Below are 23,312 nucleotides of genomic sequence, written 5' to 3'. Positions count from 1 at the left end.
CTCTTTATGAATTTCTGGGACATACTACACTTTTATTTTCGTCGTATGACTTTTGTAGCTTGAAATATATTTGTATGACACTGTACAATGACTTTATTTCTATAAATATGTCATTGTTTAATTCTATTTAGCCACTGTTAGGATGCTAAAATTAGCTTTGATGATGAATATGCTAAACTTTGTGTTGGAGCTATTTATTTTATTAGTATTTTGTTATTTCATTAATAAGTAGTGTTTAATTATTCTAGATGTCTGATATATTAAGATTGCTTTTTCTCTTTAATAGTAATGTGTTTAGTTATATTATTTGTTGTTGTTTTGGTAATTACTGTGGGCAGCTGTGGCTATATATATATGAGTAGACAGATAGGACCAGCATGCACCGGGGTGGGCTTATAGTTTTTACCAGCACGGTACGACAGGAGTTTTCTTTGTTCTTTTTGTTTGTTTGCTTGTTTTGTTTGCTTTACTAAATAAATAAGAAAATCGTAATCCTGCATGGACAATCTACTCTCTTCTGCCTGCATAAAATACCGACCACTGTGCATCAGTGGCGTTTGATTATTGTTTGTTTTATTTTGATTTATACGACAAATAGCCACTACTCTTTGTACCTAAACACCAGCATAATAGCATTGTCTCTTGTGAGCATGTCAGCTTGTATATAGCGGCATATAGCTCAAAGCAATGCCTCAGTCTTGTTAAACACAGTTTAATGATGGTATTTAAAATGCATAAAATCTAAATTATGAGGAACTTCTAACTGGTTGTGAATCGCAATTTAATACTAATGCCTCTGTATTCTGAACGTAAGTAAACTAGACAATCAGTGAGAAGACTGTCTAATTCTTTATAGTTATTCTCAATGCTTTTTATCGGTATTGAATTTGTCACCTTCAAAAATGGCTTCATTTTGAACTGATCTTTTCATTCCTTTAACCTCTTATTTCCAAAATAAAACCCCAAAGAAAAACATACCGATGTGCATAGGTTTTAGGATCTCTCCTGCTTTATTAAAATAAGGGACTTCTTTTTGTCACAAGGTAGAAACAACATTGGCATGGACGTCAACAAAGTATAAAAATAGAACAGTTCAAATTCTCTCATCCCAGTTCACACATTCACACATTGAGATTAAAGGGATAAATTAGTAAAAAGACTTAAGAATGTGTCAATCACACACAGTGTGACCCCTCAGTAACAGATGGGCTACAGAAAAGAAAAGCACAAATTCAGGGACAATTTCAACATTGTTGATAACTACATTGACATTCTTTAGCACAGTGCTTACTTTCTGACAGTTTCTGCCCTTTGATTAGGAAGCGTTTCTGAATATTTAAATGGACAACATATGTCAGTTATGTCCATATGCCCATATGTCAGTATAAATCAGTTTGATGACAAGTCCTATATTACTTCTATTGAAGTACACACAAATATGAGGGTAATGTTACACATAAAAAGGAAAAAGCAGGAGTCTTCATTTTACGATTGAGCATGAATTTAGAGACTTGATAGTGAACAGTGAAAAGACTGGCTTTAGACGAGGATAACTTTGATCAGGCAGCAGGGCAGCGTAACATCTTTGGCTAAACGTGTGTCAGAAAGTGAGTTAGTTTAGTCGCAGACAGTATTGCTTCTAAATGGTGAGACAGTGCATAATTAGACAAAAAGGGAGCAAAGCAGATGTCCATAGCTTTACTCCAGAGCGCCTGCCAGCAGGTCTGGTCGGAGGCACTCAATGGGGCAATGAATATTCTGGAGGAAGAATTGAAAAGGGTAAGGTCACATGCCTAGGTGCCGTACAAACGATCCTGTATTGTCATTACATTTAGTAGCACTCTTCATCAGTTTCCCAAGTGAGCCAAAAATAAATACAAAAATCACAGAATAGTGTGTCATGAACAACTCATAAAAGTAATAATATAGTATGCCATAACATTCTTTTTGTAAAGTATGCCATCAAAATGTAAAAAAAAAGACATTGTATACTGTGTCATGAAAACGTCATAGTATAGTATGGTGTAAAAAGTAAAGTCATAGTAATCCATACAATTTCCATGCTATAGTATGTAAAAAGTCAAAACAAATTTAGGACAGTACGGCATACAAAATATATCATAAAGAAATCATATAGAAATGATACAAAAATAGTATGCCATAAAACATGTCATAAAAAACTTGTCATAGAAAAGTGTGCCTTTAAAGTGTCACACTATATTATGTCACAAAAATGTTTTTAAAAAGTCATAGTAGTATGTCATAAAAAAAAAGAAATAGAATACAGAAAAATACTGAGAAATCCTTTGCTCCTAATTAAAAAACAACATAATATTACTATTAAAAAATAATAATAATACAATTATTTTACATGAATTCCACTCACTTGTAGTTTGTTTCCATATCTCACAGGCTGCAGCAGACTGGCATCGACATCACCACCTGGTCTGCGGCAGTTCTCACATCGCCAGCCCTGATGAGACCAAACACACACAAGCACACATGCTTCATTTAACTCGCAGAAGGACCACAAATTAATCACAAGTCAATATATGTATCACTGAACAATAGACCCAAAGCCAGGGAGGCTTGTACGTCGTACCTGCTGTCCTCCAAAGCACGTGCAGGTGCAGATGGCACCCAGGTACTCCTTCTGCCACTGGTTTCCCACCTGGTAGGTTTTGCCATCATCATAGCACACCGAATCATCTGAATGGGCGTACATACACGTTTAAGTTCAAATGCAACTCCTTCACATCCTTTTGAGACAGTCATAGAATATTTCTTAGGGTCTTAAAAGGGCCTTACGGGGTTCACACTTGAACTCTCCTTTGCCATTTCCCAAGCAAGTACAGCTCATCAAGTGACCATTTTCTGCGCGGCGGTCCCACTTCTCTCCAATGCGATAGTTGTTGCCATTGTCATGGCACCACTCTAATGATGGACAAAGTAATAATTAGAGAAACCAAGTAAAGTATACTCTACTTCATAAGCATAGTTTTTATATAACTATGCTTATGTACCTTCAGGAAATAAAATATCCAAAAAACTTACTAGATGAATCACATCTGAAGTGGCCACTTCCCAGACCCAGGCACCTGCACCACAGCTTGAAGCCTGTCTCAGACATCCGCTCCCATTCACCACCAACATCGTGGTAGGTTGAAGTAAAGGCATCAAAGCATGTGTCCTTAGTGGAGGGCACTCCCTCTGGGACTGAAGGAAGATGGGCGGGGAAAAAAACCCAGAAAACAATTTGCGTCAGCCACTAGTTACTTGAAGATTGTTTCACTGCCATTTCATTGGGATGAACTTCTTTTGGGCTACGATGGTTTTAATTTAATTGCTCATAAATAATTACATTTTTCATCAGTATCATATCTCTACGTCGACAAACTAAAATGCAAAAACAAACAAACAAACTGTGCTTCTCAAGGGAACCTTTATACTAAGGTTTTATTGCATTAAAACACAGTTCCAGTGAATAAAATACTTATTTATTGACTTATTACTACGTTTCATTTAGGGTAGGCTTACGAGCAGGCTCTGTCAATAGTAGGTGCTATTCTTGCTGCTTGCGAAGTGAAAAATCCTATAGTTGATCATATAAAATAATGGCCATGTTTCAAATGAGGGGGTGTCAGGGGTGTGACCAGCACAACTGGAATTATTTAGTGAATTAAAACAGGGTTTTTTTGCGAGAGAAGAGAAGCTCGGAACAGCAGAGTGGTGAATATGACATCACTCTGTTGATGGAAGAAGTGTTTTGAAATGTACATTATACTAATTAGTAAAGAAACAAGTACTTGGAGGAAGTTCTGAGGTCACATTGACCGTGGGATAGGGAAAAATGCCAGATTATATCTGCCACTGAGGTAAATCAAAGCTCTTAATTAGCAGAAGTCGTTTTTCACAGAATTTTGACTGAGTGCAGCCCACTTCGGACGCAGCAGTTGCTGTAGGGTGCTTACTTGTGTTGCCGGCAGTGACGATCTGCTCCAGTATCTTGTGTTTGAGCGCCCCCATCAGAGCCTCCACCATCACATTATAGTTTGCTCCGGGGGAGAGTCCTATCAGGGTAGCAGTGGTGGCTGTGCCTGGAAGGCGGACCTGGACAGGTAAAGAGAGACATGGTTTGTCCACTTGAGATAAAATAGTTCATCTAATAAGATTGATAAATTATGCTCAGACGGCATGATGGACTGGGCTGATCTGGAACCCAAGGCCCTCGTCACTTACCTGGAACATCTTCTCATTTGAATGTGTGAGGGGATGGCAGGACACCAAGTAGGCGTTGCTCTGCTTGTAAGGCTTCCAGGAGATAGAGGTCTGAGTTTGGGCCTCCTGCGGCACACCCGTCTCGTTACCAAACGTGGAGCCGATCGGCAAGTTCAGCTTCAGGATGGGCACTCTGCGGCCCTCTGCATCAGGAAGGGGCAAAAAGACCAGGGGCTCACGAGCTTGCCCATAGGGAGACTGTGGGTTGCCACCGTTACCATTATATCTGTTGTTGTCTCCGTTGTTGTTGTACTCTGTGTACTCCACATTCTGGCTCTGACCTCCTTGCCCATCCTGGCCATTGTTGCCCACTACCTGGACTGTGTTGTCCAAGTCAGGTTCAGGCACATCCAGCCTGTCCCCAACACCTCCGGGGCGGTTGGGCAGAGGCAAGGGAAGCAAGGAGTCTGGTTCTGAGCGGGAGAGAGGGTTAGGGAAGCAAGCAGGTTAGATGTGGGAGGGGTAAAGCAGAGCTGCAGTAACATATCTCAGCCAACAAATGTGCAGCACTGCTGGGCTACTTCTTCACGGCAAAGTGAGACATAATGCAGTATTACGAACACACAAGATATTTTGAATGGCATTTCTGGAGGCATTCAAAATAAAAAAGTATTATTATTGTTTTAGGAGAACTCACGCTGATTGACTTCTAAAGTTTATTTCAAAGCCTCTGAGCTGTTGCAGCAAGACATTTAAATTCAGCTGAGCAGATTAAAAGCTTCCATTCAAACCTTACATTTCAGGAGGACATTTCAAGGATTTCAAATGCATCACCTTCACCATCATATTTGTCACTGTACAGAGCAGAAGTCTGAAAATACTCACGAGTCCTGATTTTGCCCACCAGCGGTGTGCTCCTCTGTGTGTTCTGGATGGCGATGATCTTGATAATGTACGCGGTGGCTGGTCTCAGGCCTGAGGAGAGAAACAATCATCATATAGTGGACTGAGTTGGTTGCACTTGACTCGTGATTACGTGTAAAATAATCATACAACCGGTTGAGCCTGTATGAAGCTTTTCATAAATCTAACACTTTTTTTGTCAATCAAAATGGAAATGAAAAATAAAATGCGCTGTAGCCCAATTAAATAAGCAAAATGTTATTTCAGTGACAAAACAATATCTCCTGTGGCAATATAGTATTTATTGATAATGGAGCAGTTGACAAGTGTATACCAGAAATGGTGGCGTAGTTTTGGCCGGCGTGAGGTCGTGGGTTGAGCTCTCGTGGTGCTCCTCCTGACTCCTCATAGGTGACGTAGTATCCCGTGATGTGTGTGGCAGGTGGCTGCCAGGTGAAGGAGATGGAGGTGGGGGTCAAAGATGTGAACTGGAGGTTGGTGGGAGCCTGGACCACTGGTTTAGCTATGAAGAAAAACATCATCTTAGATCATCTGATTGCTTGTTAATTTGTGTGTGCATTGTCGGGTTACAGTTGGGATTTATGTCAAACGCTACAGCTGCATTTCTCATTTCAATTTGGGTTTTAAGACCTGACTTAAATGAGTACTCCACCGATTTAACAGAGCGCTCCTAAAACATTGTCGAACCCACAGAGAAAAAAAGAATCTGAATTGATGCAGCAGAATTAGAGATATAATCTCGAAAATGTCTACTGTGGCTGCATTTAACTAAACCATTGTGTGCATTAGTCTTTTCATCGCTCTGTCTTTGACCCTTTACATTGCTTGTATTAACATTGTACTGTATACACAGGATTTACTGTATGCAATGAGTGAGAGCGATAAAGCACCAGCAACTACATGAAGATCAACATTTATGGATATGAAAAAATCGGACTTAAGTTCACATTATAAAGCGTGAAATGCAATCACAATGAAGCAGGGAGATCAGACACAGATTTGCGTATTTACCTGTTGTAATGCTGACAGTAAATGGGTCGCTCTTTAAGTTGCCCTTCAGAGTATACAGGCTAACAGAGTATGTTGTGCCTGGCTGCAGACCTTAGGAAAAAAAAGAATAGAAAATAGTGAAATCACACTTCCAATACTTACATCTGTAAACCTGTTTCCATGTTTTTAAAAGGTCTGTCTAGCAGGTAGGTCTATTGTACCTGTGAGAGTGTAGGTGTTTGTTTCTCCGGGGATGGTCCTGCTGATGGTGGGGTGCGAGCCACTGACGGGCGTGGCATCGATGAGGTAACCAGTGATGGTTTCCACCTTGGAGCGCCAGGTCAGCGTGAAAGAAGAATCCTTCACATCAGAGATGCGCACACGCTGAGGAGAACTTACCTCTGCATTGAGGAGGAAAGGAAGCGGACATAAAACAGAGCAGTGCATAATAACTTGTGATGACTGTAAATGTGCTCATTTACGGTGCAGCCAGTTACCTTCCAGTGTGGTTGTCTCTCCCTCCAGCGGTCTGCTAGTGACAGAGTTCTTCAGAGCATAGATATGTATCTGATATGTGGTAGCCACCTACAACATACAAACATACAGTTGATATTTAATCACTGAGTGACAATGAATCCATGTAATTCGTGAGATAAGAATTCTGGTTACCATGAGCCCTGGTAAGACGACACGTGTGGTGTCCGGAGCAACGTTCAGCTCTTTGGTGGGGCCGTTGATGTTCTTGGGGTTGACGACCACACGGTAGCCTGACAGGCGTGCATTGGGAGCCCGCCATGACACGGTGAAGGTGGAAGGACCGACCTCAGAGATCAGCAGGCTGGTCGGAGCAGGGATCACTGAGACGGCAAATTGCACATTTAGAATTGGAGTCAGGGGACATATAAGTTGGGTCATGAATGTGTTGATGTTTTCTATGTATTTCTACCTGTGGCCTGGGTTCCCACCAAAGGTGTGCTGGGTGTGCGGCCATGGAGGGCGATGACTTTGACAGTGTACTCTGTCCCGGGGCGAAGGTTTCTCAGAACCACAGTGTCCTGGTCACCTCTGGGTGCTGGAATCAGCTCCCTCTCCCTCTCCTCTGAGCTGGAGTACAGGACGCGGTATGAGGTCACTGTGCCGTCTGGACTGTCCCAAGTGATGCGCATGGAGTTGGACTCAATGTTAGTGAAGGTCAGGTCCTTGGGTCGGTCCATAGCTGCAGGATGGGAGGAAGACATGGGGGTATTACTGTCAGCTCTGAGCTGTTGTTTTTAATGAAAGAAGGTACACTTCTGAGGCTAAAAATACATCTTAAAGCGAGGTGGTTGTTTGAGAGGAGACTCAAGCATCCACAAGTAATCCAGCTGGGGAATATTTCCCCAATACCTCATCCTGATTAGGAAACCAGGTTGATATCAACATGAAATCAAGAAATCAGGAAGAAATACTGGAGATGCATGTAACCCGATGCATGTAAATGCACTGAAAAACATTGAGAGTAACTCGCATCTTGTGCACAGTAACTTGTGCCAAAAATAATCCCTTGATTGAGAAAGATTAAGTCTTTTTTCAAATCATTTGTCACTGAACTGAGTCAAACTAACCAGTGAGAGCATTCTCCACCACGGGGGAGGAGGGTTGTCCATCATTGCCCAGGGCATAGACACTCACAACATACTCAACAGTGGGCATCAGACCTGTGAATGTAATTTGAGTCTGATCTGTAACAGAGGAGCAGAAGAGGAGCCACTGAGATGAGCGTACTGTGTTGGAAAAAATATGATATGATATATATAAAATAAAGATGGCAGCTTTTTTTGGGCTGACTTACCAGGGGCTACCACCTCAGAGTAGGATGGTCCCAGGCCATTTTTGGGGACACTGGTGATTCTGTATCCTCTGATTGGTCCCTGAGCAGGAGACCAGCGCACTGTGATGGCGTTGTCACTCACGTCAGTCAGTTTCATGTCAGTGGGGGGCTCAGTATCTGAAAGACAGACGGACACATAACAGGCTTTAGATTTAGATTAACCCCTCAAAAAATTGTTTTTACCAGGACGATTTTTTTTTCATGTTGCTGTACCAGTCTTGTGCGTGATGTAGACAGGTGTGTAGGTGTCGGAGGCGGGGCTGTCCCCTCTCCCGGTAACAGCATAGACCTTGATGGTGTAGTCAGTACCGGGCTTAAGATCGGTGATGGTGGCAGTGGTCTGAGAGCCTGGGATGGTGAACTCTTGAGGAGCCTCACCACCTAGAAAGAGAGTGACGAAGAGCCGAGTGTAACGTTACAAATATTGTCGAGGTTAAGAGGAAACTATTACTACTATGACTTAAAACAACATGTACAGACTTGTGCCTTCATAGGTGATCCTGTAGTTCTTCACTGTGACAGAGGGGGCGTCCCAGCGAATGGTGATGCTGGACGGGGTGGACGATGTTACCTCCAGGTCAGTGGGAGCATCGGAGACTGGAGAGGATTCGAAGAACAAATTAAAAACAGATTTTGAATGTCTATAAAAACAAATAATTAAGGTCAAGATTTAGCCAATTAGTGTCACTAAGAAAAGAAAAGGAGAGGCTGTAGTGGAAACCAGTATAGAAACTCACTGGTGGCCTGTGTGCCAGCCAGAGGCTGACTCTCCTGATTGTTGTTGACAGCATACACATACACCAGGTACTCTGTCTCTGGTGTCAGTCCGCTCAAAGTGAAGTGGTTCCTGGTTGGGGGCAGCCTCTCGTCTTTCGACCTCCCGCCGCTCGTCTTCTGAAAGTTGATGCGGTAGCCGGTGATAGCAGCGGTCGGAGCCAGCCAGTGAATGGTGAAGGAGTTGGTGCGAATATCGGAGAAGTCCAAGCCAGTGGGGGAGTCCAGAGCTGCAGGGAAAGGAGAGAGACTTTAAATTGCATCCAATGGTAATTACAACATTTTAGCAATTAAGGGATTGTCGACTTGGACTGGTGTCATAATCCAGTGGCACCCAAACTAAACATGCATCCACATGCAACCATAGCTCAGAATTACCACCATGGATATCTACTGTAAGATTTTTTTTAATGGGCTAACAACACAAATAACATTAAATTATAGTATGAAATATGTATGAACATGAACATTTAAAAACATAAAATATCTAGTCTTTAAATAAGTCAGGAATAAAAGAAGTCAGCTGTTTTAAGGTATGTGACTGTGCACATTTGCTTATACATACATATATATATATATATTTTTTTTTTAAATAAACAAGAAACAGAAATTAAATATGCTAATTGTTAAATGTATTTTCTTTATTTTATTCTGTTCAAAAGAGTCTTTTCACCAATCTTAGCTGCCGCATCATTGCATATTTAACAGGATTTTTAATGCAGTGATTTTCTGATTTTGATGCGTGTTGGTTTGGTCGTCAAAAGTCTTAAAACAAAATAGTTAATGTAGATATTGCCTCGTTTTTATGTGATGAAACAGTAAAAAATGACAGTAAAAAAATGGAAATTAACAAGTCTTGCGGCACCCTTGATGCACTTCGGAAACCACTGTCATACTCACTTGTCCTCTGAGTCCCTGTGGCTGGTTCACTTACTCGTTCACCGTACACACAAACAACACTTATACGGTACTCAGTGTTGGGCAGCAGGTCTATATGGAAATGGGGAGATAAGTATACAGTTAGAATGGCTTGACATGGAGCATTGCAAAGAAAAACTACTCATTTTGGACTTTAAATCTAACTTTCTGTCAGACACTTTTAAACAGATCATCTTACTCTCCAGCACAAAGGTGTTGGTGGCTCCGCCAACATTAACCTCTTTGATGTCGTCGTCTGTGGCTACAGGATGGTAACGGATGACAAACCGAGAGATGTCGCTTGGTGTGGCCACACGGGGGACTGCCCATGTCACCCTAATGTGGTCAGGACCCACCCCTCTAAACTGCAGGTTGGTGGGAGCTGGAATAGCTGTAAGAATAAGAGATTAAAAGTTATAGCTAACACAGGAAAGAGATTAATTGAATAAAAGCAGATTTACACTGACATAAAGAAAATACATTATAGTGTTTGAGTTAATCATGTGTGTTAATAAAAGGGCTGTTAATGTGCCTTCATCAATTCTCTCAGATCAAAACCCAAGCCCTCCCCACAGACGGAGTGAAAGAGTTAAATCACCAGCTTGTGTTTGCTTTGTGTGTATGGTCGGCTCGCTTTCCCCCTCCTCTGTAACACTGAAGATACTGATGTCATAGTCCACACCCGGCTCCAAACCACGAATTGTGTAATAACCAGCAGATGCTTCCACCATATCTTGAAAAATTGGCAAGCTCTCGCCTGACGTTACCACCGTTATCCGGTAACCAGTAATGGTAGAATAGTTCAGAGGGATCCAGCGCAGGCCGATGGTGGTGTCAGTAATGTCAACAAAGTCAATGTGACTGGGCGTGGGGATGTCTGAAAGGGTTAGGTCAGTTGCAAAGTGCAAGCAAAATTAGAGAGACAGAAAGACCCAATAGCCATAATAATTACATTAGTTATATCATTTCATTCCCAATAAAGCAGTCAGAGATCCAGAGGTGAACAGTAGCCATGCTAGACAGAGAACATTACAAATTACTGAAGTCAATAGACATTCACAGTTTATGTTATAAATGAAGCAGTGATCAATAATACTGTTCTGTGCGTGCTCCAAAAAAAATGATTTATTATTCCCATCCCGATTAATAAACATGACCTGCATGCATGGTACCAATCGTTAGTAATAGGTTATGAAGGGGTTGCTCATTGTAACAAACCCACAGAGATTAGACCCAAACTCTGCAGCTCCATGGATCCTTTTAGTCTATTTTAACAAAAAGTCAGAGCTGTGTGTCTGTCAGCTTGTTAGTTTTTCGTTATTCTGCATGAATGTATGTATTGAAGCTTTTTTTTTTTTTTTTAGCCAATTTTAAAAATAACGTATATGTAGGATAAAGGTCTCAGCATGAAGAGGAATACACTGAAAGGGTGGGAATATTGAGAATATTACTGTTATGACAGGAAGGGAAATATTGGAGTTGGCTGCAGTTTGACTTCGACCCAGCCTTTCATGGCAAATTCATCTCATCCTTTTATTCCTCTGTCACGCAGACACAGCAAAGTTGTGTTTGATGCCAATTTACATGTGTGAATGCTTTGCTGGTGGCTCCTACCTGGTGTGACAATTGTGGACACAGGCACACTTTCCAAATGGCCCTTGGTAGTGAAGACACTGATGTTGTACTCGGCCCCCAGATTCAGGCTCTCTAGCATGCATGAGGTTTGATCTGCTCGGACAAACTCTTCCAGGGTGTTTCCTCGCTGGCCGTTGGTCGGCGTGCTTGTCACTCTGTAGCCCGTGATGCCTGCAGAGGGTGGGGGAACATGACAAATATGGAGGAGGTCGAACATAATGTCAAGAGGTTCTTGCAATGTATGAGTCAAAAGGAAATACCGAGAAGAGACATTTGCCCAGGTGGAAAAAAAATACCCTTCAAAGGCCAAGGTCTAGACTTGGCGAGACCCAATGAGCAGCCAGTGCGTGGGGAACACAGTCAATATTTACCTGGTGTTTTGGAAGCTACCCAGTGGACAGTGAGATCTCCTGTGACGGGGTTGGACTCTACTCTGAGGTCAGTGGGAGGAGACAGGGCTGCAAGGAAAGGAAAGCAGATCATGACACAAGCATGAGAAACTTGATTCGATGCAGCAGTGACTTCTTAAACAAACTCTCAAGAACAGTGCGATGTGGGCCCACATTAAATCAATCTGGTGATCAGTTATACAACTTGTTTAATAGTGAAAGTGAATTGGATACGCACAAGTGACAACATTTCGGGTGATGGGGTTTCCGCGGTTGCGTCCGTTGACGATCGGCTGAACGCTGTAGGTGTACTGAGTTCCAGGAATCAGACCAGGAATATAAATACGTCCAGAGTTAGAGGTATCTTCTCTGGGAGACTCGCCTTCCTGGCTGGGGAGCACAGAGAGCTGGGGGAAGGAGGCAGAGATCAGAAACCTGGAAAATACACTTAACGCACAAAATATACAGACATTAAATCTACATTAAGTGTTGTTGTTTTTTTGGCCACCTGGGGTCAGCGCAACAAGCAGTAAACCCAATATTTATATATTATTACCTTATAAAGTTGCTGTCATCTAAAAGTAACCTCATTCACATTACACATCGGGGTTTGACCCAAAAATAGTAAGAAAATATTGATTGGGCAGCTTTAATTTTGTGTGATTATGAACAATTGTGTCTCTAGATGAAGTTCTCTACCTTGTAGCTGAACCTGGGAACAGGTATCCAGGTGACGATGATAGAGCTATCAGTGACCTCAGTGCTAAAAGCAGGAGCACTTCCCATCTGGGGAGCTGGGAGGAGGACAGAATGGGGAAAAGTCAAATTAATTTCATTGCAACCATTTATACTCCCCTCTGCAGATGCTGTGTTTCTCTTCATACTGACCGGTGGTCAAATATGTAGTGATGCCTTCGCTGAGGTCATTGTCAAGCTCTGAGTGCAGGACGGCCGTGTACAGGGTGTCTGGACGTAAATTCCTCAAAGGGTACTGTGTGACCCTGCCAGGGATCCTCTTCTCGATGGGGCTGGAGCCCTCGATGCTCAGGAAGAGACGGTAGCCACTGACGATGGCGCGGGGAGCCTCCCAGATGACCAAGGCACTGTCGGAGCCAATGTCAGTGAAACGCACATTGGTGGGCGAATCAGGTTCTGGAGGGGACAAAAATTATAGCACATGTAAGGCAAAAAATCTCTCATCTTTTATACATCATTGTGATCCCTCTGCGTCTAACTCGGGCCTCCTTTGTCTATGACGATACTTACTAGTAGACTTTTCTCCCAGGAGCGGCTTGCTCTCCACTCCACCATTCATGGCGTAGATGTAGAAGCGGTACAGTGTGCCTGGCTGCAAGTGTGTGATATCAGCATATGCGTTGGCTGAGACAGGCAGCTGCAGGAGCCTCGTCTCAGTGCCGCCTGGACCGACGGGGGTGAAGTGCACCCGGTAAGCGGTCACTTCGCTGGGTGGACCGGTCCAGGTGATGGTGATCTTCGTATCCGTAACCTCGTAGAACTGAAGGTCTGTGGGTGCCGGGACCTCCTCTGTGGACAGGAATTGGTAGATTGATTTACAAGGGACAGTCAATCAGTCTTAAAGATACCCTTGACCACTAGTAACACTATGTTTTTATGAGTCGGCCCTCATTTTGTTGGGAAAAACACTGAACGTAAACATAATTTTACAAAAAAACTCCACAGGGAAACTTTAAGTTAGCTGTGTAAATACTATACAAGGTTAAAAATGCTAAATACAGCAATAAATCTAAAACCTTCATTGTGTCTGCAATCATTTGTGTAAAAGTGCAATAAAAGGCTTTAACAATTTACAGATCTCAACAATAAAGACCCAGATAAAACAGAAAATATGAGAGAAATGCCAAACAACACATAACACATTTCTTTTTTAGCATAATAAAACACTACGTTTTGCTGTGCCAGGCACAAGGAGGGATTCAGAAATGTAAGATGTACTGAGGATTTATGAAGTGTGTGTGGGTGCCTTTGTGTGGGTGTGGGCAGCACATGCATGGTTGCGTTACATAAGTGTTTTAACTACGTCTTAACAGGTGTCTGTTCCTGAGCCCACCATGAATTAAAGAGAGTTCATTCAGGGGCCACAGACTAAGATTACACTAACTAGAAACACTAGGATGAAGATAAGAGGATATTACCGTGGTATGGTTATAACTGTAAGAGCATATTTTGACAAAGCAATGTTTTGACAAGCTCAGTCTTTCCCAAACACTGGAAAGCCTCTCCTAAAGCTGCCTGGCCCTATAAGGAATCTTTAGCTGCAAGTATAAACTTAATCTGTTCCGATTTCACTGTCAGTCAAAAGACAAAGAATGATATGAAAAGAATAATTTACCATCTACAGAATAGAATAACATACTGTGACTGTTTTAACAAAACAAAAAAAATTAAATTGGCTTAAAAAGCATTTTTTCACTAATTTCAGCCTTTTTATTAAATGGAAGATCATATCTAATAAGAAATATGCACCTGGTACAGGGGATCCGGCGGTGTTGACCTGTACAAAAACAGGCTCACTCTCCTGGTCCTCCTCCACAGCGTAGATGCTGATGTTGTAAAGGAGACCGGGGAGAAGATCAACCAGGGTCACTGAGGTTTCTGAGTCTGGCAGGTTAAGCTCAGTGCTGCTGCCTTCCACTGACGGCGTGTACACCACCCGGTAACCTGGTAGGCGCAAACATACAGTTACACACAGCCAAAATAAAATGGATCTCTATATCAAACAACTAAATTATGCATAAACACATTTCCTACCAGTAATAGGAGCATTAGGCCTGGACCAGCTGACTCTGATAGAGGACTCTCCCACCTGATCGACTGCATGCTGAGCAGGGGCGTCAGGAGCTGGGGAACAGAAAAGAATGGAAATCAGTCACGTTGTATTTTGTGAAATAATGTACTTGCATAATCCTGATGTTATTGTCATGAGAGAGGAGGGGGGATTCTCCCACCTGTAGTCTGGGTGGTGGTCAGAATGAGGTTTGGTTGTCCCTGATCTGGGAGCTCATAGACGTTAACGTTGTATCTGCGTCCTGGCAGGAGGTCAGCGATGGTGACCGAGGTGGCTGTGCGTGGAACATCTGGAGAAGGCGACAAAAGGTTAGTTAATACACATATCCAATGAGCAGGGCTGCTCAATGGCAAGTATCTTGACTCACCAGGTATTTCATTTTCAGATTAGTCTAAAACAGGCAGACTTTTCTGGTTATTTTCCAGAAAATGTACATGACAATATTTATCAAGACCTCGATTTAAAACTACATATACCACAATGGAGAATTTTACCCATATTGCCCACTCCTAAGGGAATTGGTGGTGATTACAATTAACCTGAGATACATCAGTCAGAACCTCAACAGAAAAACTACCCAATAAGTCGATCCATTTAGTTATTTGGATGTGACATTATGGAGGTATTATGGAAGTTTCAGTCATGTCAAAAGATCTCACCTAGGACTTTCGGCTTGGCCCCGTCCTCACTGAGCTCATACTCCACCCTGAAGCCAGAGATGGTAGATGAGGCTGACGTCCAGGACACAACGAAGCTGTTTGAGGTGATTTCTGTCACAGACTCAGAAGTGTCCACCACCGCAAGAGGTTGGGTCGTCTCTCCCTCCGATGTTTCCACTTGAGAGATAAAGACATATAATGCTCCTGTGAAAAGTATCTTTAGATTTGTGGCATCGAGAGAATGTATTCGCTCAAGTTTACTCACAGGAACCATGGGTAGTGGTGAAATCGAACCGTGTGACCTCACGGCGTCCGTAGCGCAGGATGCTAATCAGCTGACCCTCGTAGGTGATGCCAGGACGCAGCCCGCTGATGGTGTAAGAGTTGAGGTGGCCGGGGACGGCGACCTCCCTCCAGGGCGCACGGGTATTTTTCTACCAGAAGGGGTAAAAAGATAGAAAATTGAATGGGTTAAAAGTCACGTTTTTATAACATGAAGCATAAATTGAAGAACAGATCATCTTTTTCTGCTGATGAACATCATGTGATCGATAGCATTTTCTCAGCTGCTGTTTCCGAACTCAAGGGTGGACTCTGAACCTCTGCTTTTGAGCAAACGTGGACAATACAACTTTAAAGTGTTGAGCGAAATCTGCTGATGAAGGCCATGTTATATGAATGAAAAGCTCCAGAATCACTACTAAATGGACCTCGTGGTGAGATCATTTTCTCAACTATTTGGACTGCACAGATGATGAAGTTTAATAGAAATATGAGAACATTTGAGAGAATTTACAGGAATCATTCACTATGTCAGAAGATTAAGACTTTATATATGTATATTTTGGACTGGACTCTGGCTCAGGCCCATTTATTGCCACATCCTGCTTTTGGGAGTATTTGCACTCTGTCGGAAAACTACACCACTTTCTCAGCAGGACGGCCAGACGAGGGCTTTGCGTGCCTTTTCTGTCCAAAATACACAAACCCGCTCAGAGGAAATCTGTTTGATTTGAATTAAGCTTCATAAACATTTCAACCAGCCTGTCAGTCCTTGAGGTCTTCAAAGAGAAATGTGTGAGAACAAAAATCACTGAGAGGGGGATGTTTTCCTGAGTCTGTGTGTTTGTGTATGTAGATTGTAAAGGGGACTTAATGTACCCTCTAATCACCATGTTTGTCCATGTTCAAACTCCAGTCAACATTACCAAAAGCACTTCACTGTTTGCTCACCTTTCCTAATGCTACCGGTCAGCAAATGTAAAGGCAATTTCTACCCTGAACCAAAAGAGTGACTCACAATTCTCCATTTGAGGATGTACTGGGTGATTTGAACAGTTGAGGGGGGGTTCCACTGAATGGGGTGGGAGTCTGGCTGTTTTCCTGCCTCTGTGATGATCACCTGGACAGGTCTGTGGCCGTCTGAGCAGCAGGTGTAGGAAGAGAGAGAGAGAGAGAGAGAGAGAGAGAGAGAGAGAGAGAGAGAGAGAGCAGGAGAGACACAGAACAAAGCTGCTATTAGCGATGAGAAAAAGACTCACACATTATCAAAGACATGTAATGTAACAGTGTTACCTGTAGAGAGTGTGGGTGAAAGTTGGATACTTTTTGGTGAGGCTCTGTCAGATCGTTTGATCGTTATGGGACAGAACCAAACCACCAGACGGTGCTAAACCAGCTCAAACACCCGCTGACATCTTACAGTCCGACATAACACCGGAGCACTATATTCATCACAGTTTATCTAGCTTACATATAGCTTTTCAAGCCCTGCTCCGTACACACCATTGATCATGGTGAGATAGATGATGCAACTCTAACTTTTTAGGTCAATGTTTGATTCAGGACACACAATGTGATGCAGTACAAAGTACCGCATTAAGCAACTTTTATCTAACAAGAGGGAGACATTGGAGGCAGGAAGTGTGAATAAAGCCCCCCCCCCCCCCCCCCCCCCCCCCCCAGCCCAGCATCCCTTTCCCCTCAGCAGGTCCGCACAACAACACCAGGTGGGGGAGGAAAAACCTCTCTAACTACAAAGACTGAGGGGAAGACAGTGGTGATGTGATTGGCAAGCAGTTCTCCATTTTGCAGACTTCAAAGTCGAGATAAAACAGCTAACCCCCGCTTCCCTTCACTAACCTGGCAAGTGAACTTTTCATTTCAGTGACGTGTGATGAGAGGATAAGGGTAGGTGAGAGGAAGGAGGGTTTGAATAAGTACACCAAACACAAATTAAGCACAGACTGCTGTGTCACTTAGTGGAAAAGCTGCATGAAAGGACTGAGAAGCACTGGAGGAATTAACACATTCCCAATTAAACAATAACACTTAAACCAGCATATTCAAATATGGACCATGGTGACTCTGCCAAAAAAGAGCTGTACACCGACTGAACTGGAAAGCAGCGTTAAACTGATGGTGTTTGGAGGATTAGCTTTCCTTACCTTGGTAGGTCTGCTGAGGTTCACATCTCATCTCTCCAATCCCGTTACCGTAGCAATAACAGCGGTAGCGGATGCTATGGATGACTTTCTCCCACGCCTCTCCAATCTGATAGAAAGCCCTGGTTTGTGGCTCCTGACACTGATCTATTTGTAGAAAACAGAGGACAACAAAGAGATTAGATGGGACATAGACGGGTGGGGTTGTATTTTCCAGATTTAAAAAAAGCATTTGCATTTTGAGATAATGAGCCGTGAACACACCGATTGCGTCACACTTCCAGCGTCCACGTCCCTGTCCAAAGCAGGTGCAGTTCATCATGTAGCCCTCGTCGTGGCGTTTGGGGAATTCTTTGTTAACTTCATAGTACAAGCCATCAACAATACACTGATCTGGACATTGAAAAAAGGGAGTGAAGTCAGCATACCTTAATGCTTCAAGACAAATTAAACAGTTTTGTTTAATATCCAAATAGAGTTAGCTCTCTGACCTCGCAGCTGTGAGTGAGCCACACAGCTCCACTCCCCGCGGCCATTGCCCAGGCATGTGCACTCCATCGTGTGACCCATGACATCATGGCGTTTGTCCCACTTATCGCCTACACGGTGCATCACTCCATCGTTGGTGGTGCATGACTCCTCATGGGCTACATAAAGAAAGATGGGGATGAATAAATAAAAACAGTACTGTGTGTGTTCGTGCCGGAAATTCCAGTGTCACCACTCTGTATGGAATCAAATGCTGTAAATGTAACAGCCCTGATGGAGTCATCACTCTCCCATGACCATAAACCCCAATGAGTCCCCAATTATCTACAAGTGACCCATGCAACAAAACCGTCATTAGCATCTATGACAACAAGATGAAATAAAGTCCAAAGCATTCAGTGTAATTACATCCCCTACGAACGAAAATATATCCATAGCATGTTAGTTTGGACAGAGCCAGGCTAGCTGTGTCCCTGCTGGTACCCGGTCTTAATGCTAAGCTAAGCTTTTATATTTTAAATTGTAAACTGGAAACACTTCAGAACTATTGTTCTAAACTTTACTCTAGAAGGAAATTAAATGGTCAGTTCGTTAATGTCATTAAACATTTAACTGACAAGTCTCAAAGTGACTGCATGAAGGAAAAAAACTAACAAAGCAGCACACACTCACCAGCCATGGGGCAAAATCCAAAGCGCTGCTCTGTGTCGTAGTCATGGGTGGTGCCACACCACCTCATGCCGTCACGACGCCCGTCGGAGGTGCAGTCGGTGTAGTTGCGGCCACTGTAGAGGAAGGGGAAGTGGCACAGGCCGCCGTTGGAGTTGCCACCTCGTGTTGCCACAATGGCTAGAATAGAAATGGAGACACTGTATATCACATCATACCACTATGTCATGTGTTCTCTAGAGTTTGGGGACTGTGATAGACAACATTTGCACCAATATTCTGTGTCTTAAAATGTGGCAATTTTCAAACCAACATTTACAAATACCCAGAAAGGGAACTGATACATTAAGTGTGAAATTAATTAACATCAAAACACAAATGAACAAGTAAATTAATGTACTGATGTTGAATGAAATGACATTGCAGGTTGTACAGACTTTTCAAAATTAAGATATGGAGAGAGATGACAGTGACAGGCAAAAGCTGTGATATAAAAAAAGGAGCACATCAGCCCGATATATCTACAAAACCAATGAAAATGGTCAAGCCCAGTCTCACCATTCTTCTCAGTACAGAAAGAGTACTGCTGGTTTCTCTCATAGTCTGAAGATGTAGCGCACCAGAGCTGCCCATCTGCACGTCCGTCTGAGGTGCAGGAGTAGTAGGTCTTTCCCATGAAGACGAACGGGAATGCACACGGCTGGCCGTTAGAGGTGCCACCATAGGTCAGCTTCCTGGCCTCTGCACAGACAGGAAGGGGAAGGACAAGAAAATTGTTATTATAGTAGAGACAAAGCAATGTACATCTAATAACTGAGATGATTTGAGTGTTGTGACATGAATTGGGGACTCACCCCACTCCTGACAGCTGACTCCGTTGCCCAGACAGGTACAGAGCATCTGCTTGCTGCCCTGGCTTCTGAACCAGCGCTGTCCGTCGTAGTAGGTGGCTCCAGAGTCTGTACGGCACGTCCCCTCGATGGGGGGCTCTGGTAGTTGCTTAGTCTGGGAATGGGTGGGGGTCAACGCGACAGCACCCGTGGCTGTATATCACCGAACAGATTGAAAGAATGTTGAGTGTCACAGAAAGGTTTTTAGCAAAATTTAACTTGAGCAAGAGTTTTTAAATCTCACCTCGGCCTGCGTTGTGTCTCTCACACTTCCACTCTCCACGGCCATTTCCTAAGCACTGACACTGCACGATGTGTCCGCTTGTGTCCGTCTTTGTCCATGTGTCCCCAATACGGAAGGACTTCTTGGGGTCCTTGTCGTTGCAACGGTCTGGTTGGAGAACAACAGCGGTCAGCAGCCGATACAGAAGAATGTCAAAGTGTGTGTTCATGTGTTTATACTCCTCTTACTCCTTGAGGTGCAAGTGATGCGTCCATTTCCCTCTCCCAGACAGGTGCAGTCCAGCATCATCCAGCCTTGGTACGGTTTCTCCCAGGTCTCCCCCACGACGTACGACGATGCAGCGTTGTTGTCATAGCAACGCTCAGCTGCACAGATAACATAGGGGATTAATTGCGTCTGCAGCTTGTCGGGAGCCACTGTAACATCCGGCATGAAATCACAGCGTCAGGAGACATAAACCAAGTGAAAATCAATAGCTGTGGCGTAAGATGGGCAAAGTGGAGAGGCGTGCTCTCTCACACACTTACCTTGTTTGTCTGGACTGTTGTCAAATATTTACAGTGCTATCAAACACAGTCATGCTTCTGAGGAATAACCCTGTCTATAGGTTTGTGTGTGTGTGTGCTGGCAGCCGAACACACAAGCTTGCATGTTTAAGTTGCGACATTTCACATTTATCTGCATTCCAGAGTTCATATGGAAAGTGTTGATGTCCTGGTTTCCCTGCAGGTTTGAATTAAGTACTCACCCACTGGTTTGCAGGTCCACTCCCCTTTGCCATTTCCAAGACAAACGCACTCCAGCATGTAGTCAGCCGTGTCATGAGGCCTCTGCCAAGTGTCCCCGATTTTATAAGAACTCCCACCTTCATGGCAGCGATCTGTGAAGGACAACGTGTATTAAGTTGCATTGGTTTGAAAAGATGTCCTTAATATGCATTATAACATATGCCCATTATTCAGATTGTATATTTAATCAGTAGTGCACAATTTAGTGAAATGTTCAATTAAAACACCCAGAGGTAATGCTGTCTTTCCAATGAGTGGAAGAAGCAAGGAAGACAATCCACTTATCTTTTGCCAAGAAAATAACACAAAAGTGACGAACTAGAAATAATCTAATTCGAAAATCACTGGCAAACATTTTACCATGTCTAATATTGATTTTTCAACTCACTTGCAATGGTACAGCTGATCTTGCCACGACCAGAACCAATACAGGTGCAGTCCCACATCATCCCGTCCTTTGGTCTCTCGTAGGTTTCACCGACTCGGTATGTCCGGTCATTGTGCTTATCATAACAGGACTCCTCCACTGAGAGAAAAACAGAGGAAATACTAATGGTAAAGACTTTGATATTGCAGTGGATATTTCTATTGCTGCGTAAAGACGCACTGATGACTTGAAATTTCACTAAATATGTTCCCAACTTCTTTCGAAGTAACTCAGGTCATGGTGGGATTTACTTTTTTTTTACTTCACTTGTTGCTATTGACACAAATGTTCTGAAGCAATTGATATTGCGTTTCCAGATGTGGAAAGTGAGACTACAAAGAAATGGTCTGCTAAGACATTTCTTTATCGAACCGGTTGGTCTCTTACTGACCTTCAGGTTTAGTTTTACATTTGATGCCAGCTGCTCCATTGCAGGTGCATATCAGTGTACTACCAAGGTAGGGTTTCTCCCACTGCTCGTTCAGTCTGTATGAGCGACCGTTTTCCTCACAGCCGACTAGAAATCATATAATAGGAATATACAGTATGTCACATAAAGTTTGTTAAACATAAAACGAACTATAACATTTTGGCCAATTTGGTTGATCCCAAATAAATGTAATAAATCAAATTAATGATAGTTAAAATTTTAAAAAAATCTTTGACTTTTTAGACATAATAAAAAAACTTAAATTAAACTCAAGAACATTTGATGGTTATGGAAGTCCTTGTACCAACCTGGAGAAACGGCCGCTGCGTCATTGAGATGAGGAAGCAATTGATACTGGCCAGTTTGTCTTTTGCTCTTCTTTGGTAAGCCGTGGACTGCGCTGCTTACGCACAGCGCAACCAGTAACCCCGTCAGTGGGCCACCAGTCATTTTGTGCGAAAATACGGATTTCAAGGTAGAGTAGAAAAACTTAGCAGAGCAAGTTTTACAAAAGAAGCATGTGCAGAACTGAAGTTTAGCTTGGAGAGGTCTAAATTCTGTCCCTTATTGTCAGATCCCCGCTGCCACCGAGCAGCTGCGCCAGACCGAGGAGAGGGGAGCGCACTGGCTTTATACCCGGACACACCGCTGCAGCCTATTGAGGGGGAGGGCTTTGACTGGAGCTTTGGATGACTCGCGCGAATGTGGGCAATTCTGACACTCGACACTTAACTGTCAGGACAGAGAGCCACAAGACAAGAACAAACATGAAGCTAAAAAGATGAATGAGCACCTGAGGGCACACAGATCACTTCAGGCGAGATGGCACCAGGATACCCGTCATACCCGTGGGATGGACAGAAAAATAGATGTTAACATGACATATTGGAATGACAAACATAGTAGGCCTAGATCAATGGCCAGCCCGAATTAAGTGACATAAGCACTATTTAATAAAATGTCATGCTATCAGAAGCAAGTATTTTCTTGCCGTTAGAATTATAAAAACGTTTTAAAATGCAAAGAAAGACACATGATACATTTGTTTTAGCACTCCCAATTTCCAAAACATGGTCCAACAAAACACCATGTATCACAATCCTAAATATTTGGTTTAGCCATGAGGGCTCTGATTTAAATCTCATCAAATCCCCAAATGTCCTCCAGCTCGGGATTTGTGCAACTGTGTATTGTGATCTATAACGATATCAGGCAGTACATCTATAATATGTTGTGTTTTTTCAAATCTTTTGGGGACCCATGGCTAGTGGCCCCTGTGTAGGGTCTATAGCTCTGTACCTGTGTGCATCCCAAATGAGCAAAAACATCCAGGGGCTCCACACAGCAGCTTGTTGATGAATGAGGAAGAGTGTAACTCCAGACTGTCTGACTTCACAGTTAGCAAATCAATAACAATCATAATTTTTCTTGTTGACTGGCTGTTCAGTCACTAAAAACAGCTCTTCCATCATTTCCTCTATTAAAAATGAAAATTTTTTGGATACCACGTGGACCGATAATGCCTACACAAACGCCTTTAAGATGCTGTGCTACTGTAATCAGTATAACTAAACACCTCAGCCAGTCTTACCGCAATTCTATTCACCTCCCACCACATGCACATAAACCCACACCGTCTCTCTCGACCCTGCGCTACATCTATCAGTATTTTCTTTCTTCATTTGTCATTAGCCAAATAGTGTTACAGAGAAAAAAAACACTATACC

The 23,312-nt window shown here is 43.0% G+C and overlaps 1 protein-coding gene across 2 annotated transcripts; it reads right to left on the bottom strand.

Annotated features, from left to right (window-relative positions):
* Positions 1-987: 987 nt before the first annotated feature.
* fn1b (fibronectin 1b) lies at positions 988-22,130 on the bottom strand. Of its 2 annotated transcripts, none has more exons than XM_079159905.1 (45): positions 21,894-22,130; positions 21,547-21,672; positions 21,117-21,254; positions 20,689-20,820; positions 20,168-20,305; positions 19,941-20,087; positions 19,661-19,849; positions 19,365-19,547; positions 18,810-18,986; positions 18,140-18,295; positions 17,913-18,041; positions 17,652-17,795; positions 16,505-16,626; positions 15,470-15,638; positions 15,205-15,381; positions 14,706-14,834; positions 14,509-14,598; positions 14,224-14,418; positions 12,985-13,263; positions 12,607-12,870; positions 12,418-12,512; positions 11,957-12,125; positions 11,701-11,787; positions 11,309-11,500; positions 9,894-10,085; positions 9,677-9,766; positions 8,740-9,006; positions 8,483-8,599; positions 8,216-8,383; positions 7,964-8,119; positions 7,737-7,853; positions 7,079-7,348; positions 6,802-6,989; positions 6,630-6,717; positions 6,354-6,533; positions 6,154-6,243; positions 5,456-5,644; positions 5,104-5,193; positions 4,240-4,421; positions 3,972-4,110; positions 3,055-3,216; positions 2,809-2,934; positions 2,603-2,709; positions 2,387-2,473; positions 988-1,758 (listed from the first exon to the last, which is right to left on the bottom strand). In XM_079159905.1, the coding sequence occupies exons 1-45, from the start codon at positions 22,033-22,035 to the stop codon at positions 1,699-1,701; spliced, it is 6,834 nt and encodes a 2,277-aa protein (XP_079016031.1). In that variant the 5' UTR covers positions 22,036-22,130; the 3' UTR covers positions 988-1,698. The 2 variants fall into 2 exon arrangements, with proteins under 2 accessions (XP_079016031.1, XP_079016030.1); XM_079159904.1 differs by having other exon boundaries at positions 4,240-4,691; positions 21,894-22,129.
* Between the last annotated feature and the right edge of the window lie 1,182 nt (positions 22,131-23,312).

The sequence above is a fragment of the Pholis gunnellus genome, assembly GCF_910591455.1.
Source record: "Pholis gunnellus genome assembly, chromosome: 1".
In the NCBI taxonomy this organism is placed as follows: Eukaryota; Metazoa; Chordata; class Actinopteri; order Perciformes; family Pholidae; genus Pholis; species Pholis gunnellus.
Note: the sequence above shows the minus strand (reverse complement) of the source record. Positions and strands in the feature narration are given on the sequence as shown.

Coding starts and splice junctions, on each gene's coding strand:
- fn1b (XM_079159904.1), bottom strand. CDS start 22,035: ATGACTGGTGGCCCACTGACGGGGTTACTGGTTGCGCTGTGCGTAAGC. Junction 20,088..20,167: donor CATCACTTGCACCTCAAGGA/GTAAGAGGAGTA, acceptor TTCTCCAACCAG/ACCGTTGCAACGACAAGGAC. Junction 15,639..16,504: donor ACATCCTCAAATGGAGAATT/GTGAGTCACTCT, acceptor CCCTTCTGGTAG/AAAAATACCCGTGCGCCCTG.